The sequence below is a fragment of the Bufo bufo genome, chromosome 5 (genome assembly GCF_905171765.1).
Source record: "Bufo bufo chromosome 5, aBufBuf1.1, whole genome shotgun sequence".
In the NCBI taxonomy this organism is placed as follows: Eukaryota; Metazoa; Chordata; class Amphibia; order Anura; family Bufonidae; genus Bufo; species Bufo bufo.
Window position 1 is genome coordinate 362654500 of NC_053393.1, and position 19095 is coordinate 362673594.

The 19095-nt window shown below is 42.0% G+C and overlaps 1 protein-coding gene across 3 annotated transcripts in view; it reads right to left on the reverse strand.

Annotated features, from left to right (window-relative positions):
* The window catches only part of LOC121001698, a 133008-nt gene that overhangs the window by 21747 nt on the left and 92166 nt on the right, over nt 1-19095 (reverse strand). For all 3 annotated transcript variants that reach the window (XM_040432874.1, XM_040432875.1, XM_040432876.1), the window contains exon 14: nt 13766-13940. In XM_040432874.1, the coding sequence (XP_040288808.1) occupies nt 13766-13940 (175 nt within the window). The remainder of the gene's footprint in view (nt 1-13765; nt 13941-19095) is intronic.

Here is a 19095-nt window from a genome sequence, read left to right on the forward strand (position 1 = left end):
TTGCAAACCATGGCTCCACAAAACACAGATACCGGCTGTTTGCGTGCCCCCATTTTCTTTATCCCTTCTACAGACACGTCCACAAAACGGACAAGTATAGGACATGTCTTTTTTTTATTGCAGCAGTCTGGCACATACATAGGGATGCGGATGGCACATGTTGTGCTGCCTGCATTTTTTGCAAATGACTGCATCTGATCTGGATATAGAACAAAAATATGGTTGTTTGCATGAGGCCTTAAAAAAGGTAAAAAAGGAAATTGGATTCAGTCTGTGTGTGTTTATTTTCCCACTAAACTAGCCATCCATTCATGCCTTTTGGGACAGCAGAGCCTAGAACAACTAGTCTTTCATAGTTGATCTAGTTTTACTGTCCACAATAAAATGTATTACAGTACCATAACACAATAACATTTGTTGCAGCAATAAATATCCATATAGATAGCCTACTATGGCTAATTTCATAAATGCATAATAAGATAGCAAAACAGAGGAGTGTGCATTATTTAAATGTATGGTTATACAATTGAAAATGCTTGCAAAAATGAAAAAAAAAAAAAAAAAAAGAAAGACAACACTTGTGTCATCACATAAATGAGGTGTAAATTTTTTTTTTTAAAAAAATCAAGCTTTACCTTTAGTGAAAAAAGTCAAAAAGTAAATAAAACCTACAACTATTCCATATTCAACTAAACAATTTCCTACAATATCTCAATTTACCTAAAGAACCCACACCATTTGAAAAACATGCTCTTGTGACCTGAACTCCCGGAAAATATCTGTTATCTATGCCAGTTTAATATCCAAGGCCTACCCTAGAGTACTGGCTTCTGGAAAAAGGTTACGTTCACTGAGAAAAATCCTACTTGACACTGACCCCAAAGATATCTAAATGTGTCAAATTACAAGAGAACTTCTACAAAGTTCTCATACGTTGGTATTACATGCCTGACATATGACAAATCATATTTCTGGCTGCTAGTCCACTCTGCTGGAGATGTCAACACGCCTTTTGGCTCCTTTCTCCACGAATATGTAAATATAGGATCCTTCTTACTCGACAGGTGTGCCCCTTAAATATCTATAATCATGCTGCAGGTCAAGGTTCCAGTGAGAAGCTCAGTACCTATCTGCTAGCAGCAGCAAGAATATTACTGGCTACATATTGGAAGTCTACGTCTCCACACCCAAAATCCCAGTGGCTTCAAGGTGTGACCACATTTATTGTATGGAGACAAGCTCACACCATATTCTTGAAGCTTTGGCGACCTTGGGAAATGTACAGAGGATTTAATACTCCTTGAGAGACATTTGAACAGATAGCCCTATTTACCGTATTTTTCGCTTTATAAGACGCAATTTTTCCCCCAAAAAGTGGGGGGGAAATGGCAGTGCATCTTATAAAGCGAATGGTGCAATTTTTACATTGCTGACACTGATACATCGCCGGCCGCTATGCTGCACAGCGCGGCCTGCGATGTATCAGAGCTATATCACACGGGGTGGGAGGAGGGGCTGGAGGCTGGCAACTGCTGTTGCACTCGCTGCGGGGCCCGTTGCAGTCACTGTACTCCATTACACCGAGCCCCGCTCTAGTCATGTAATCCTCAACCAGTGGCTCTGATTTGTTAAACTACGGTAATCGTCTGTAGTAGTACTCACTATCAAACTAGTAGGCAGGCCGGCAGCGTAACGTCACTCATTCTGTCATGCTTCTCCCGCTTATTTAATTAAGCTTGCGGAGCAGGAGCGTGACTGAGTGAGTGACGCTACGCTGCCGGCCTGCCTGCTAGTTTGATAGTGAGTATTACACTACAGACCATTACAGTAACGTATGGGAGTTAGAAGATCGGCAAGCGGTGTGTGTGTGCAGACTGCCCGCCCTGCTGCTCTCTCACTATGATAGTAGATAGTGAGAGAATGCAGCAGACCAGGCGGCTTGCGATGTCACACACTGGCTGCTCAAACCACAGACCCATCCTCTATCATGCAGTATGAAGTGTCAGCACAGCCAGGGCCACCACTAGGGCAGTTACTATACTGTCAGGGGCCTGGCTTCAAGGAAGCAAGGCCTGGCTCCCAGCTACCACCACCTCTGTTATCAGGTGCTGGACTGCATTTCATTTTACTTTGGTGAAAGGGACAGCAAAGCTATTAAATATTTTTTTCTCCACTGTATTTACTGAGAAAAACAAACTGTCAGATGAAATGCAGAATGTAAAAGTAAATTCCCCATTAAAAGTGCCCCGTCTGACCCAGGAAGAAGTACAACAGCGACTTAAAAAGATTAAAATAGACAAATCGCCAGGACTAGATGGCATACACCCCTGTATCCTAAGAGAATTAAGTAATGTCATAGCCAGACCCTTATTTCTGATATTTACAGACTCTATACTGACAGGGAGTGTTCCACAGGATTGGCGCATGGCAAATGTCGTGCCAATATTTAAAAAGGGTGCAAAAACAGAGCCCAGAAGCTATAGGCCGGTAAGTTTAACATCTGTTGTGGGTAAACTGTTTGAAGGTTTTCTAAGAGATGCTATCTTGGAGGATCTCAATGAAAATAAGCAAATAACGCCATATCAGCATGGCTTCATGAGGGATCGGTCATGTCAAACTAATTTAATCAGTTTCTATGAGGAGGTAAGTTCTAGACTTGGCAGTGGTGAATCAATGGATGTCGTATATCTGGACTTCTCCAAAGCATTTGACACTGTACCACATAAAAGGTTAGTACACTGCTCAAAAAAATAAAAGGAACACAAAAATAACACATCCTAGATCTGAGTTAATTAAATATTCTTCTGAAATACTTTGTTCTTTACATAGTTGAATGTGCTGACAACAAAATCGCACAAAAATAAAAAAATGGAAATCAAATTTTTCAACCCATGGAGGTCTGGATTTGAAGTCACACTCAAAATTAAAGTGGAAAAACACACTACAGGCTGATCCAACTTTGATGTAATGTCCTTAAAACAAGTCAAAATGAGGCTCAATAGTGTGTGTGGCCTCCACGTGCCTGTATGACCTCCCTACAACGCCTGTGCATGCTCCTGATGAGGTGGCGGACGGTCTCCTGAGGGATCTCCTCCCAGACCTGGACTAAAGCATCTGCCAACTCCTGGATAGTCTGTGGTGCAACGTGACGTTGGTGGATAGAGCGAGACATGATGTCCCAGATGTGCTCAATTGGATTAAGGTATGGGGAACCAGTCCATAGCATCAATGCCTTCGTCTTGCAGGAACTGCTGACACACTCCAGCCACATGAGGTCTAGCATTGTCTTGCATTAGGAGGAACCCAGGGCCAACCGCACCAGCATATGGTCTCACAAGGGGTCTGAGGATCTCATCTCGGTACCTAATGGCAGTCAGGCTACCTCTGGCGAGCACATGGAGGGCTGTGCGGCCCTCCAAAGAAATGCCACCCCACACCATTACTGACCCAATGCCAAACTGGTCATGCTGGAGGATGTTGCAGGCAGCAGAACGTGCTGTCACGTCTGTCACATGTGCTCAGTGTGAACCTGCTTTCATCTGTGAAGAGCACAGGGCGCCAGTGGCGAATTTGCCAATCTTGGTGTTATCTGGCAAATGCCAAACGTCCTGCACGGTGTTGGGCTGTAAGCACAACCCCCACCTGTGGACGTCGGGCCCTCATATCACCCTCATGGAGTCTGTTTTTGACCGTTTGAGCAGACACATGCACATTTGTGGCCTGCTGGAGGTTATTTTGCAGGGCTCTGGCAGTGCTCCTCCTGTTCCTCCTTGCACAAAGGCGGAGGTAGCGGTCCTGCTGCTGGGTTGTTGCCCTCCTATGGCCTCCTCCATGTCTCCTGATGTACTGGCCTGTCTCCTGGTAGCGCCTCCATGCTCTGGATACTACGCTGACAGACACAGCATACCTTCTTGCAACAGCTCGCATTGATGTGCCATCCTGGATAAGCTGCACTACCTGAGCCACTTGTGTGGGTTGTAGACTCCGTCTCATGCTACCACTAGAGTGAAAGCACCGCCAGCATTCAAAAATGACCAAAACATCAGCCAGGAAGCATAGGAACTGAGAAAGGTCTGTGGTCACCACCTGCAGAACCACTCCTTTATTGGGGGTGTCTTGCTAATTGCCTATAATTTCCACCTGTTGTCTATCCCATTTGCAAAACAGCATGTGAAATTGATTGTCACTCCGTGTTGCTTCCTAAGTGGACAGTTTGATTTCACAGAAGTGTGATTGACTTGGAGTTACATTGTGTTGTTTAAGTGTTCCCTTTATTTTTTTGAGCAGTGTATATAAAATGAGAATGCTCGGACTGGGAGAAAATGTCTGTATGTGGGTAAGTAACTGGCTCAGTGATAGAAAACAAAGGGTGGTTATTAACGGTACACACTCAAATTTGGTCACTGTCACTAGTGGAGTACCTCAGGGGTCAGTATTGGTCCCTATTCTCTTCAATATATTTATTAATAATCTTGTAGAAGGCTTGCACAGTAAAATATAAATTTTTGCAGATGACACTAAACTGTGTAAAGTAATTAACACTGAAGAGGACACTATACAGCTACAGATGGATCTGGATAGATTAGAGGCTTGGGAAGAGAAGTGGCAGATGAGGTTTAACACTGACAAATGTAAGGTTATGCACATGGGAAGGAATAATGCAAATCACCTGTACATACTAAATGGTAAAACACTGGGTAACACTGAAATGGAAAACGATCTAGGAATTTTAATAAACAGCAAACTAAGCAGTAAAAACCAGTGTCAGGCAGCTGCTGGCAAGACCAATAAGATAATGGGTTGCATCAAAAGGGGCATAGATGCCCGTGATGAGAACATAGTCCTACCACTTTACAAATCACTAGTCAGACCACACATGGAGTACTATGTACAGTTCTGGGCTCCTGTGAACAAGGCAGACATAGCAGAGCTGGAGAGGGTCCAGAGGAGGGCAACTAAAGTAATAACTGGAATAGGGCAACTACAGTACCCTGAAAGATTATCAACATTAGGGTTATTCACTTTAGAAAACAGACGACTGAGGGGAGATCTGATTACTATGTATAAATATATCAGAGGTCAGTACAGATATCTCTCCCATCATCTATTTATTCCCAGGACTGTGACTGTGACGAGGGGACATCCTCTGTGTCTGGAGGAAAGAAGGTTTGTACACAAACATAGAAGAGGATTCTTTACGGTAAGAGCAGTGAGACTATAGAACTCTCGGCCTGAGGAGGTGGTGATGGGGAGTACAATAAAAGAATTCAAGAGGGGCTTGGATGAATTTCTGGAGTGTAATAATATTACAGGCTATAGCTACTAGAGAGGGGTCGTTGATCCAGGGAGTTATTCTGATTGCCTGATTGGAGTCGGGAAGGAATTTTTTTCCCCTTAAGTGGGGAAAATTGGCTTCTACATCACAGTTTTTTTGCCTTCCTCTGGATCAACTTGCAGGATAACAGGCCGAACTGGATGGACAAATGTCTTTTTTCAGCCGTATATACTATGTTACAATACCTTGCAGGGCCTATTACTTTCTCCAAAGTAAACTTCACAGACCCCACATGAGCAGACAGTCCCCCTCCTCTCTGCAGTGTGAGCCAGAGGAGCAGCAGGAGATAATGGAGACACAGCTCCTTCTGACTTCCTGTGTTACTGTGCCTCCAGTATAATGTTCAGTCCCCTCACTGGTCCTCCTACTCCACACAGCAGCATTGGGGTAAGTTAATGTGGGAGGGAAGATAGCAGAGTCCTGAAGCTGCTGTCCCTGCACATCTTGTATCCCACTGTTGTTCCAGCCCCACACAGACCTCTGCCCACTGACTCTCTCACCTATACTTTATACAGAGCTCCTAAGAAGTTATGTCGCCCAGTGACCCCCCCCCCCCTCCCGCCTACTAGTTTGATAGTGAGTACTACTACAGACGATTATTATAGTTTAACAAAGCAGAGCCACTGGTAGAGGATTACATGACTTGACTTTACATATGAAGACTGTTGTGAGCGGGGCCTGGTGTAATGGGGGTCACTATTTACACAGGGACATGAGAAGACACAGAGGGGACCAGCATAAGATGCTATATATGTGTCATCCACAGATCCCCCCCATAACAGTGTAATCCACAGATCCCCCCATAGCAGTGTATCATCCACAGATCCCCCATAACAGAGTCATCCACAGCTCCCCCCATATCAGTGTGTCATCCACAGATGCCCCCATAACAGTGGGTCATCCACAAACCCTCTCCATAACAGTGTCATCCACAGATCCCCCATAACAGTGTCATTCATAGACCACCTTTAGTTCAAAACCCACCAAAAGCACACCTTTTGGTTCAAAATATTTTTTTTCCTCCTCAAAAACCTAGTTGCGTCTTATCATCAGGTGCGTCTTATGAAGCGAAAAATACGGTGTTCAATTTCTTAGATTGTTACTTCCCACTCCCTCCCCCATTTCAACCCCTCCATCTCTCATCCACCCCCCTCCATCTCTCATCCCTCCCCTACCTCTCCTTATCAGACACTTTGACCAGATTTGAATAATCTTTTGAGCTCAACAATCTTTGATTGACAAAAGTTGGCAAGTAACTGATGTACATTTTGAGGAATATGTGCTGTAGACTTTTCATGCCTAAAAGAGGACCTGTCCCCACTCCTGACGTGCCTGTTTTAATAGCTACATGCATTCCCCGTGTAACAACAATTCTAAGGCACCTATCCTTATGACTCTATGTTGTGCCATTCCTTTAATATTCCTACTAGAAATTATGAATGAAATGCTAGCAGTCTACAGTAAGGGTACAAAGGAGTGTTAACCAGTTGGGGGTGTGTACCTGCACAGACTCACTCTAATCAGTGCTGCCGTTTTCAGACTGTGCAGGTACACCCCCCCCAACGTGTTACCACCCCTGTATACCCTTACTGAAAGCTAATAGCAATTCATTTAAAACTTCTAGTAGAAATAATGGAATGGCACAACATACAGACATAAGAATAGATGTTCCAGAATTATTACATGGGGAATGCATATAACTATTAAAACAGACATGTCAGGAGTGGTGAAAGGTCCTCTTTAACCCTTTACTACCGAGCCACTTTTGCATGGGCGTACAGCAGGCTTCAGAGTGGATGGAGCACCATATGGCTTTTGGAGAGCGGATTTCGCTGGAATGGCAATGGAATCGCAAATGAAGACACCCTGGGGTGGCCTTACAGTGGAAACTCCCAAAAAGTGACCCCATTCTGGAAACTACAGCCCCTCAAGGAATATTTTAAGGTGTGTAGTGAGCCCTATGACCCATCAGGCGTTTCACAGAATTAGGAAACACTTGATTGTGAAAATGAAAAAATATATATTTTTCCAGAAATAGTTGGTTTACACCCACATTTTTCACTTTTACAAGGGAAAACAGGACAAAATGCACCCCACATTTTGTTCCCCATTTCCCCCCGAATACACCAACACACCGTATGGATGCATGGCAGGGTTCAAAAGGGAAGTAGCGCCATAGGGCTTTTGGAGGACAGATTTTGCAGGATTGGCTTTTGGGAGCTATGTCGCATATGAAGACACCCTGATGTACCCCTAGAGTGGAAACCCCCAAAAAGTGACCCCATTCTGGAAACTACACCCCTCAAGGAATATTTCAAGATGTGTAGTGAGAACTTTGTCCTTAAAGGGGATTCATGGAATTGGCTGTGAAATGAAAAATTTAAATTACTTCCAGAAAAATTTACTTTAGGCTAAAATGTTTCACTTTCACAAGGGGGAACTGGAGAAAATGCACCCCCTAATTTATTGCCCATTTTCTCCTGATTACAGCAATACCCCATATGTGCTTGTATACTGCTATATAGGCGTACATCAGGGGTCAGAAGGAAAGAAGCACCAAATGGCTTCTGGAAGGCATTTTTCACCAGAATAATTGACAGGCGCCATCTTGCAATTGAACATATCCTGAGGTACCCCTAGAGTGGAAATCCCAAAAAAGTGACCCCATTCCGGAAACTACATCCTTCAAGGTGTGTAGTGAGCACTTTGACCCATCAGGCATTTCAGAATTAGGAAACGCTTGGCTGTGAAAATGAAGAATTACAATTTTTTCCAGAAAAAGTTGCTTTACCCCCACATTTTTCACTTTCACAAGGGGAAACTGGACAAAATGCACCCCCTTTTTTCCCCCATTTCCCCCCGAATACGCCAACACCCTATATGTGCTAAAAAAATGATGTACGGATGCATGTGCAGGGTTCAAAAGGGAAGTAGCGCCATAGGGCTTTTGGAGGACGGATTTTGCAGGAGTGGCTTTTGGGAGCTATGTTGCATGTGAAGACACCCTGATGTGGCCCAATAGTGGAAACTCCCAAAAAGTGACCCCATTCTGGAAACTACACCCCTCATTTCAAGTTGTGTAGTGAGCACTTTGACCCATCAGGAGTTTCAGAATTAGGAAACACTTGGCTGTAAAAATTAAAAATGAATTTTTTTTTTAGAAAAAGTTGCTTTACACCCACATTTTTCACTTTCACTAGGGGTAACAGGACAAAATGCCCCCCCACATTTTGTTCCCCATTTCTCCCTGAATACGCCAACACCCCATATGTTCTCAAAAAATTATGTATGGGCGCACAGCAGGGCTCTAGGGTCAAACAGCTAAATATGGATTTTGCTGACCTGAATTGGCAGACATTTATTTTAGGTGCCATGTCGCATTCAATAAATTCCTGAGGTCCCCCCAAAATGAAAAAACCCAAGAATTGACCACATTTTGGAAAGAGCACCCCAGTACAAACATTTTAAGTAGTAGAAAGGGTAATTTTCAGCAAACAGGTGACTCACAGAAGGCAGAAATACTAGAGAAAGCATTTCAAAGCACACATTTGAATGAAAAATTACTAGCAGACCCTAAATTTTCACTTTCACATGTGGTTAAATGAAAAAATGCACCCCAGTATATGATCCCCATTTTCTCCCCATTTTGCAAACACCCCATATGTGCTTATAGCCTGTTGTATTGGCGCACAGCAGGTCTCTAGAGGCAAAGTGCAAAAAATATTTTTGCAGGCCTGAATAAACAGACATGGATTTTAGGTGCCATGTCGCATCACGGTAAATAAGTTTCCTGAGGTCCCCAGAAATTACAAACCCCAAGAAGTGACCCCATTTTGGAAAGAGCACCCCCGTGCGAACATTTTAAGTGGTGGAAAGGGTACCACTCGGGCACCGCAACTTGCAGAAGTACTGGGGCCCTCCATTGCTTGGTTAGAAAAAATTAGGGCCTTTATCATCACTTCTTGAAACTGTAGGAATGTTCTTGGATGGCCTCTAGATTTAAAAAGCACAAACGCATTATACAGCACCATCTGTAAGAGGTGCAAGGCCAGCTTTTTGTACCACACTTTTGTTTTTCATGTGGCATTGTAGGGCTTCAGAACTTGATCTGAAACATCAACCCCCCATGTGTTTATTGTAGTCCAGGATGCAGTCTGGCTTAGGGACAGTGGTTGTGGCACCTCGTACAGCAGCAGGGGAGCTGGTGTTAGTGTGAATGGTGGTCAGTAAAAGGACATCTCTCTTGTCCTTGTACTTAACCACCAACATGTTCTCATTGAGGAGAGCACGGTTTTCTCCTTTTCTTAGTGGCTGCCCTACCAGGGATCTAGGGATGCCTCTCTGATTTTTGCATACTGTGCCGCATGCCACAGTACCTCTGGAAGCTAGAGACTGGAACAGTGGTAGACTCGTGTAGTAATTATCCACGTAGAAATAGTAACCCTTATCCAGCAGTGGGTGCAGTAAGTCCCACACTATCTTCCCACTAACTCCTAGGACAGGGGAAGGGGGGCATTCCGGGGGTTCAATCCGGGTGTCCCTCCCTTCGTAAATCCAAAACTTGTGAATCTACCCAGAGCTACTCTCACAGATTTTATACATTTTTATGCCATACCTTGCCCGCTTGCTGGGCAGGTACTGGTGGAATCTTATCCTCCCTTTGAAAAGTAATAGGGATTTGTCTACGCAGACATTTTTTTATGGGGTGTACACTTCTGAAAACTTTGCGTTGAAGTGGTCAAGGTTGGGCCTAATTTTGTACAGACTGTCAAATGCGAGGTCATTCTGGGGTGGGCACTGTGCATTATCATTGTAATGCTAAAATTTCAGGATTGCTTGGAATCAATTTTGGGCCATGGCACTACTTTAAATTGGAGTGTGGTACAAGAAATCCACACTCCAATACTGAGTAATCTTTGGTTTTTAACAACGCCCATATGCAGCAAGAGCCCTCAAAAGGTCATCATCTCTGCTGCATTTACTGGGGTCCAACCTAGGGGTCAACGCTGGGGGTGATGTAGGGTTCTGGGAAATAAATTGCTGGGCGTATACATTTGTTTGGGTTACCATCAAATTTATTAAATCTTCAGAGAAAAATAATTTTAAAAAAATTCAATTTCAGTGAAGCCCACACAATCTATCTGAATTCCTGAGCTGCCCACAAACTCAGGATGGGGCTGATAATCGTCAGGGGGTGGAGTCCATATGGGGTCACTCTGGGGGGCTGTCTCCGCTGCTACCCTTGGGCGCCTTCTAGAGGGTCCCTCATCACCAGATGATGATGAGGGGGTAGAGGTGTAGAGGAAAGTGGCATCCTCTTCTCCCTCACTGGCCGACTCAGTATCAGAGGCAATCATGGCGTATGCCTCTTCAGCTGAGTAAACTCAATGGGACGGACAGGCTATTTTTATTTTATTGGGGTGTAATGTGTGAAATGTGTAAAACTTTATTTAGTGTGGGGTGTGTATGAGGTACTTTCACACGTGAAGGGGCTTGTAATAAATTGGAAAATAAATTTAGGAGAAAAAAAGGAGAACAAAAATTTGCAAAAAAAAATTTTCTGCACAAAAAAAAAGTCTCTTCTGCACAAATTTTTTTTTTTTAAAGCGGTGAAAACTGAGCAGACGCGATCAGTAATAGACACTACTGATCGGTGCTCAGTGGTTGCAAAATGCACGCACGCAGATGGTGCGTTCGTGCAAAATCCTAAACTGACACTAACTGAAATAGATATATATATATATATATATGTATGTATCTTTATATATATATATATATATATATATATAACTAAACTACCTACCACTAACTGCAACTCTTTTTTTCCCCACCAAAAAATTTAAAAAACAACAACAAAAAAACATAAAAATTAGCACACTACTTATCGGTGCTTTGCAGCATGCACGCATGCACGCAGATGGTGCGTGTGTGCAAAAACTGTAGTATAAAAATTCACTACAGTGCTTGGTGGTTTTAAAATGCACGCACGCAGATGGTGCGTTCGTACAAAATCCTAAACTGACATTAACTCAAATTGAAATATATATAAAACTAACTACCTACAACTAACTGCAGGTCTTTTTTTCACAGAAAAAAAACAAAACAAAAAAAATACACAAAAATGTGCAGATGTAAATGAGCAAACTAGTTATCGGTGCTCTGCAGCACACACGCACACAGATTGTCAGTGCGTGAAAAAACTGTAGTAAAAAAATTCACTACAGTGGTTAAAAAGTGAACACTGGCAAAATTTTTTACATCTATCTATCTATCTATCTATCTATCTATCTATCTATCTATCTATCTATATATATATATAATGGAAAAAATTGGACTGCACTCCAGACGGTTTCTTCAGTAAAACAACAGGTAGTGTTTATTCACACATGTGGTGGCAGCAAACAAGCGACGTTTCGGCTCAACATGATCCTATCTCAAGCTTGAGAAAGGCTCATGTTGAGCCGAAACGTCGCTTGTTTGCTGCCACCACATGTGTGAATAAACACTACCTGTTGTTTTACTGAAGAAACCGTCTGGAGTGCAGTCCAATTTTTTCCATTATCTACAAGTGGGTAAGATCCAGTTACCGTACTTGGACTTTGCACCCGCCCTCATTTTGCTTCTGAGGTAGTGCTGCCAGTAGTTTTTTTATAATATATATATATATATATATATATATATATATATATATATTTACAGAGGAAAAATGGCGGCACTGGCTATAAATAAGTAAAAAATCGGGTGCACGTTCCTAGGGAATAGACTTCTCACCCCACAATAGAATCCAGAAAATGGACGGCACTCCAATAAGATGAAAAAATCGATGATACCTTTATTCAACCATCCGGTGCAACGTTTTGGCTCACAATGAGCCTTTTTCAAGCTTCAAGCTATATATATATATATACAGTACAGACCAAAAGTTTGGACACACCTTCTCATTCAAAGAGTTTTCTTTATTTTCATGACTATGAAAATTGTAGATTAACACTGAAGGCATCAAAACTATGAATTAACACATGTGGAATTATATACATAACAAACAAGTGTGGAACAACTGAAAATATGTCATATTCTAGGTTCTTCAAAGTAGCCACCTTTCGCTTTGATTACTGCTTTGCACACTCTTGGCATTCTCTTGATGAGCTTCAAGAGGTAGTCCCCTGAAATGGTTTTCACTTCACAGGTGTGCCCTGTCAGGTTTAATAAGTGGGATTTCTTGCCTTATAAATGGGGTTGGGACCATCAATTGCGTTGAGGAGAAGTCAGGTGGATACACAGCTGATAGTCCTACTGAATAGACTGTTAGAATTTGTATTATGGCAAGAAAAAAGCAGCCAAGTAAAGAAAAACGAGTAGCCATCATTACTTTAAGAAATTAAGGTAAGTCAGTTAGCCGAAAAATTGGGAAAACTTTGAAAGTAAGGGCTATTTGACCATGAAGGAGAGTGATGGGGTGCTGCGCCAGATAACCTGGCCTCCACAGTCACCGGACCTGAACCCAATCGAGATGGTTTGGGGTGAGCTGGACCGCAGAGTGAAGGCAAAAGGGCCAACAAGTGCTAAGCATCTCTGGGAACTCCTTCAAGTCTGTTGGAAGACCATTTCAGGGGACTACCTCTTGAAGCTCATCAAGAGAATGCCAAGAGTGTGCAAAGCAGTAATCAAAGCAAAAGGTGGCTACTTTGAAGAACCTAGAATATGACATTTTCAGTTGTTTCACACTTGTTTGTTATGTATATAATTCCACATGTGTTAATTCATAGTTTTGATGCCTTCATAGTCATGAAAATAAAGAAAACTCTTTGAATGAGAAGGTGTGTCCAAACTTTTGGTCTGTACTGTACATATATATATAAATATAGAGCTCTATATATATTTATATAAACCCCTAACTACAGTTTCTTCTTTTTGACCAAAAAAATGTAAAACTTTGGGGGGGGGGGGGGGGGGGGGGGGGGGAATGAACACAGATGTGAAAAAAAAAAAAGGAAATAAAAATAAAATAAAAAGTAACATACAGAGCTGTACCTAGGTTGCATACACATCAGCGTTAATAATTTCTGTTGTTCTACTCCATTATAGGTGCAGAACAAACAAAAACAATTGTGTCAGAATCAGCCCATAACTGAAACTAAAGCTGTTGGATGGACTCCTTTGTCTATAATGGGGTCCACTGGGTTTCCAGCATTTTACCAAAATAGTCCTGCATGTAATATTTCTACGGAATGTGAGATGGAGGCCCCCAATGGAGCCCTCAATACAAGCTGTGAGCTCAGCCTTAGTACCATGCTATACCTTAAATCACCAGTTTGTAATGTGCTTCACTCATTTAGGAATTTATTGCGAGGAGGATCTTACCGTAGTCAAGAAACATACATGTAATAGGTAAACCTATAAGAGTAAATATACATTTAAAAGTGTAGGTACCTCGGAAAGCAGGGTTTGTAGCGGCAATTTGTTTTAATATTTCAACAACTTCTGATGCATTCATATTTTTGATGCTATTGAAAAATGCTTCAGTTGCTTCACAAGTGTTCTGAAAAATGGGTGGAGTTTGTGCAGATGTAAAGCTTTTTTTATTGTTCGTTACTGTGGAAAAAACCTGAAAGAAAAAAAAAACTGGTAATGTAAGAAAGTTACTTCTTGAACATGACACAGATTTAAGGTACTTACTATTTAATAACCTTCACTAACTCTTCACGTGTTAACAATTTAATATTGCATACAATGGAGCGAGAAAAAAATTCCAAATGGGGTGGAATGTAAAAAAAAAACCAAAAAAAAAAACAATGCAATTCTGATACAGTTTTACGTGTTTTGTTTTAATGGCGTTCATTATGTGGTAAAACTGACATGTGCTTTTCATTCTCCAGGTCAGTACGTTTACAGCGATACCATATATGTATAGTTTTTCTTGCATGTCAATACTGAAAAAACAAAGTTTTGCAAAAATCTATTTTTTCTTGCCATTGCTGTATTCTGATCCTATTACTTTTTTTTATAGTTATGTCTACGGAGATGTGTGGGGGCTCTTTTTTTGCAGGACTATCTGTGGTTTTTGGAGTGTGTATGACTTTTTAAAACACTTTTTATTCAAGTTTTTAGAGAAGAAACGTGATGAAAAACTGCAAATCGTTACACCATTCATCACATGGGATAAGTTTCTTTTAAATATTTTAATATTATGGCCGTTTTCACACAGGGCGATGCCCATATTATTATTATATTTTTTTTTAACCTTTTCAGGACACAGCGATTTTTCACCTTCCTGACAGAGCCTATTTTTGCAAATCTGACATGTGTCACATTATGTGATGATAACTTTGGAATGCTTTTACTTATCCAAGCGATTTTGAGATTGTTTTCCTGTGTCACAATGTACTTTATGTTAAAGATAAATTGGAGTCAATATGTTTTACTTTTATTCATAAATAAAAAAAAATCCCAATTTTACGGAAAATTTAGAAAAATTTGCTATTTTCTAAATTTGCATTTTAATACGGGTAGTGATACCTCATAAAATAGTTATTCATTAACATTCACCATATGATTACTTTATGTTTGCATTATTTTGTAAATGTCATTTTATTTTTTTAGGATGTTAGAAGGCTTACAATTTTTGAATAAATTTTTTACAAATTTTTACGAAAATTTCCAAAATCCACTTTAACCACTTCAGCCCCCAGTGCTTAAACACCCTGAAAGACCAGGCCACTTTTTACACTTCTGACCTACACTACTTTCACCATTTATTGCTCGGTCATGCAACTTACCACCCAAATGAATTTTACCTCCTTTTCTTCTCACTAATAGAGCTTTCATTTGGTGGTATTTCTTTGCTGCTGACATTTTTACTTTTTTTGTTATTAATCGAAATTTAACGATTTTTTTGCAAAAAAATGACATTTTTCACTTTCAGTTGTCAAATTTTGCAAAAAAAACGACATCCATATATAAATTTTGCTCTAAATTTATTGTTCTACATGTCTTTGATAAAAAAAAAATGTTTGGGTAAAAAAAAAATGGTTTGGGTAAAAGTTATAGCGTTTACAAACTATGGTACAAAAATGTGAATTTCCGCTTTTTGAAGCAGCTCTGACTTTCTGAGCACCTGTCATGTTTCCTGAGGTTCTACAATGCCCAGACAGTACAAACACCCCACAAATGACCCCATTTCGGAAAGTACACACCCTAAGGTATTCGCTGATGGGCATAGTGAGTTCATAGAACTTTTTATTTTTTGTCACAAGTTAGCGGAAAATGCTGATTTTTTTTTTTTTTTTTTTCTTACAAAGTCTCATATTCCACTAACTTGTGACAAAAAATAAAAAGTTCTATGAACTCACTATGCCCATCAGCGAATACCTTGGGGTCTCTTCTTTCCAAAATGGGGTCACTTGTGGGGTAGTTATACTGCCCTGGCATTCTAGGGGCCCAAATGTGTGGTAAGGAGTTTGAAATCAAATTCTGTAAAAAATGACCTGTGAAATCCGAAAGGTGCTCTTTGGAATATGGGCCCCTTTGCCCACCTAGGCTGCAAAAAAGTGTCACACATCTGGTATCTCCGTACTCAGGAGAAGGTGGGGAATGTGTTTTGGGGTGTCTTTTTACATATACCCATGCTGGGTGAGATAAATATCTTGGTCAAATGCCAACTTTGTATAAAAAAATGGGAAAAGTTGTCTTTTGCCAAGATATTTCTCTCACCCAGCATGGGTATATGTAAAATGACACACCAAAACATATTCCCCACCTTCTCCTGAGTACGGCAATACCAGATGTGTGACACTTTTTTGCAGCCTAGGTGGGCAAAGGGGCCCATATTCCAAAGAGCACCTTTCGGATTTCACAGGTCATTTTTTACAGAATTTGATTTCAAACTCCTTACCACACATTTGGGCCCCTAGAATGCCAGGGCAGTATAACTAACCCACAAGTGACCCCATTTTGGAAAGAAGAGACCCCAAGGTATTCGCTGATGGGCATAGTGAGTTCATGGAAGTTTTTATTTTTTGTCACAAGTTAGTGGAATATGAGACTTTGTATGAAAAAAAAAAAAAAAAATCAGCATTTTCCACTAACTTGTGACAAAAAATAAAAAATTCTAGGAACTCGCCATGCCCCTCACGGAATACCTTGGGGTGTCTTCTTTCCAAAATGGGGTCACTTGTGGGGTAGTTATACTGCCCTGGCATTTTCCAGGGGCCCTAATGTGTGGTAAGTAGGTAAATGACCTGTGAAATCCTAAAGGTGCTCTTTGGAATATGGGCCCCTTTGCCCACCTAGGCTGCAAAAAAGTGTCACACATGTGGTATCGCCGTATTCAGGAGAAGTTGGGGAATGTGTTTTGGGGTGTCATTTTACATATACCCTTGCTGGGTGAGAGAAATATCTTGGCAAAAGACAACTTTTCCCATTTTTTTATACAAAGTTGGCATTTGACCAAGATATTTCTCTCACCCAGCATGGGTATATGTAAAATGACACCCCAAAACACATTCCCCAACTTCTCCTGAGTACGGCGATACCAGATGTGTGACACTTTTTTGCAGCCTAGATGCGCAAAGGTGCCCAAATTCCTTTTAGGAGGGCATTTTTAGACATTTGGATACCAGACTTCTTCTCACGCTTTGGGGCCCCTAGAATGCCAGGGCAGTATAAATACCCCACATGTGACCCCATTTTGGAAAGAAGACACCCCAAGGTATTCAATGAGGGGCATGGCGAGTTCATAGAAATTTTTTTTTTTTGGCACAAGTTAGCGGAAATTGATATTTTTAATTTTTTTCTCACAAAGTCTCCCGTTCCGCTAACTTGGGACAAAAATTTCAATCTTTCATGGACTCAATATGCCCCTCACGGAATACCTGGGGGTGTCTTCTTTCCGAAATGGGGTCACATGTGGGGTATTTATACTGCCCTGGCATTCTAGGGGCCCTAAAGCGTGAGAAGAAGTCTGGAATATAAATGTCTAAAAATTTTTACGCATTTGGTTTCCGTGAGGGGTATGGTGAGTTCATGTGAAATTTTATTTTTTGACACAAGTTAGTGGAATATGAGACTTTGTAAGAAAAAAAAAATAATAATTCCGCTAACTTGGGCCAAAAAAATGTCTGAATGGAGCCTTACAGGGGGGTGATCAATGACAGGGGGGGGGGGTGATCAATGACAGGGGGGGTGATCAATGACAGGGGGTTGATCAATGACAGGGGGGTGATCAGGGAGTCTATATGGGGTGATCACCACAGTCAATGATCACGCCCCTGTAAGGCTTCATTCAGACGTCCGGATGCGTTTTGCGGATCCGATCCATCTATCAGTGGATCCGTAAAAATCATGCGGACGTCTGAATGGAGCTTTACAGGGGGGTAATCAATGACAGGGGGGTAATCAATGACAGGGGGGTGATCAGGGAGTCTATATGGGGTGATCACCACAGTCATTGATCACGCCCCTGTAAGGCTTCATTCAGACGTCCGGATGCGTTTTGCAGATCCGATCCATCTATCAGTGCATCCGTAAAAATCATGCGGACATCTGAATGGAGCTTTACAGGGGGGTAATCAATGACAGGGGGGTGATCAGGGAGTCTATATGGGGTGATCACCACAGTCATTGATCATGCCCCTGTAAGGCTTCATTCAGACGTCCGGATGCGTTTTGCGGATCGGATCCATCTATCAGTGCATCCGTAAAAATCATGCGGACATCTGAATGGAGCTTTACAGGGGGGTGATCAGGGAGTCTATATGGGGTGATCACCACAGTCATTGATCATGCCCCTGTAAGGCTTCATTCAGACGTCCGGATGCGTTTTGCGGATCCGATCCATCTATCAGTGCATCCGTAAAAATCATGCGGACATCTGAATGGAGCTTTACAGGGGGGTAATCAATGACAGGGGGGGTGATCACCACAGTCATTGATCATGCCCCTGTAAGGCTTCATTCAGACGTCCGGATGCGTTTTGCGGATCGGATCCATCTATCAGTGCATCCGTAAAAATCATGCGGACATCTGAATGGAGCTTTACAGGGGGGTGATCAGGGAGTCTATATGGGGTGATCACCACAGTCATTGATCATGCCCCTGTAAGGCTTCATTCAGACGTCCGGATGCGTTTTGCGGATCCGATCCATCTATCAGTGCATCCGTAAAAATCATGCGGACATCTGAATGGAGCTTTACAGGGGGGTAATCAATGACAGGGGGGTGATCAGGGAGTCTATATGGGGTGATCACCACAGTCATTGATCATGCCCCTGTAAGGCTTCATTCAGACGTCCGGATGCGTTTTGCGGATCGGATCCATCTATCAGTGCATCCGTAAAAATCATGCGGACATCTGAATGGAGCTTTACAGGGGGGTGATCAGGGAGTCTATATGGGGTGATCACCACAGTCATTGATCATGCCCCTGTAAGGCTTCATTCAGACGTCCGGATGCGTTTTGCGGATCCGATCCATCTATTAGTGCATCCGTAAAAATCATGCGGACATCTGAATGGAGCTTTACAGGGGGGTGATCAGGGAGTCTATATGGGGTGATCACCACAGTCATTGATCATGCCCCTGTAAGGCTTCATTCAGACGTCCGGATGCGTTTTGCGGATCGGATCCATCTATCAGTGCATCCGTAAAAATCATGCGGACATCTGAATGGAGCTTTACAGGGGGGTGATCAGGGAGTCTATATGGGGTGATCAGGGGTGATCAAGGGTGAATAAGGGGTGAATAAGGGGTTAATAAGTGACAGG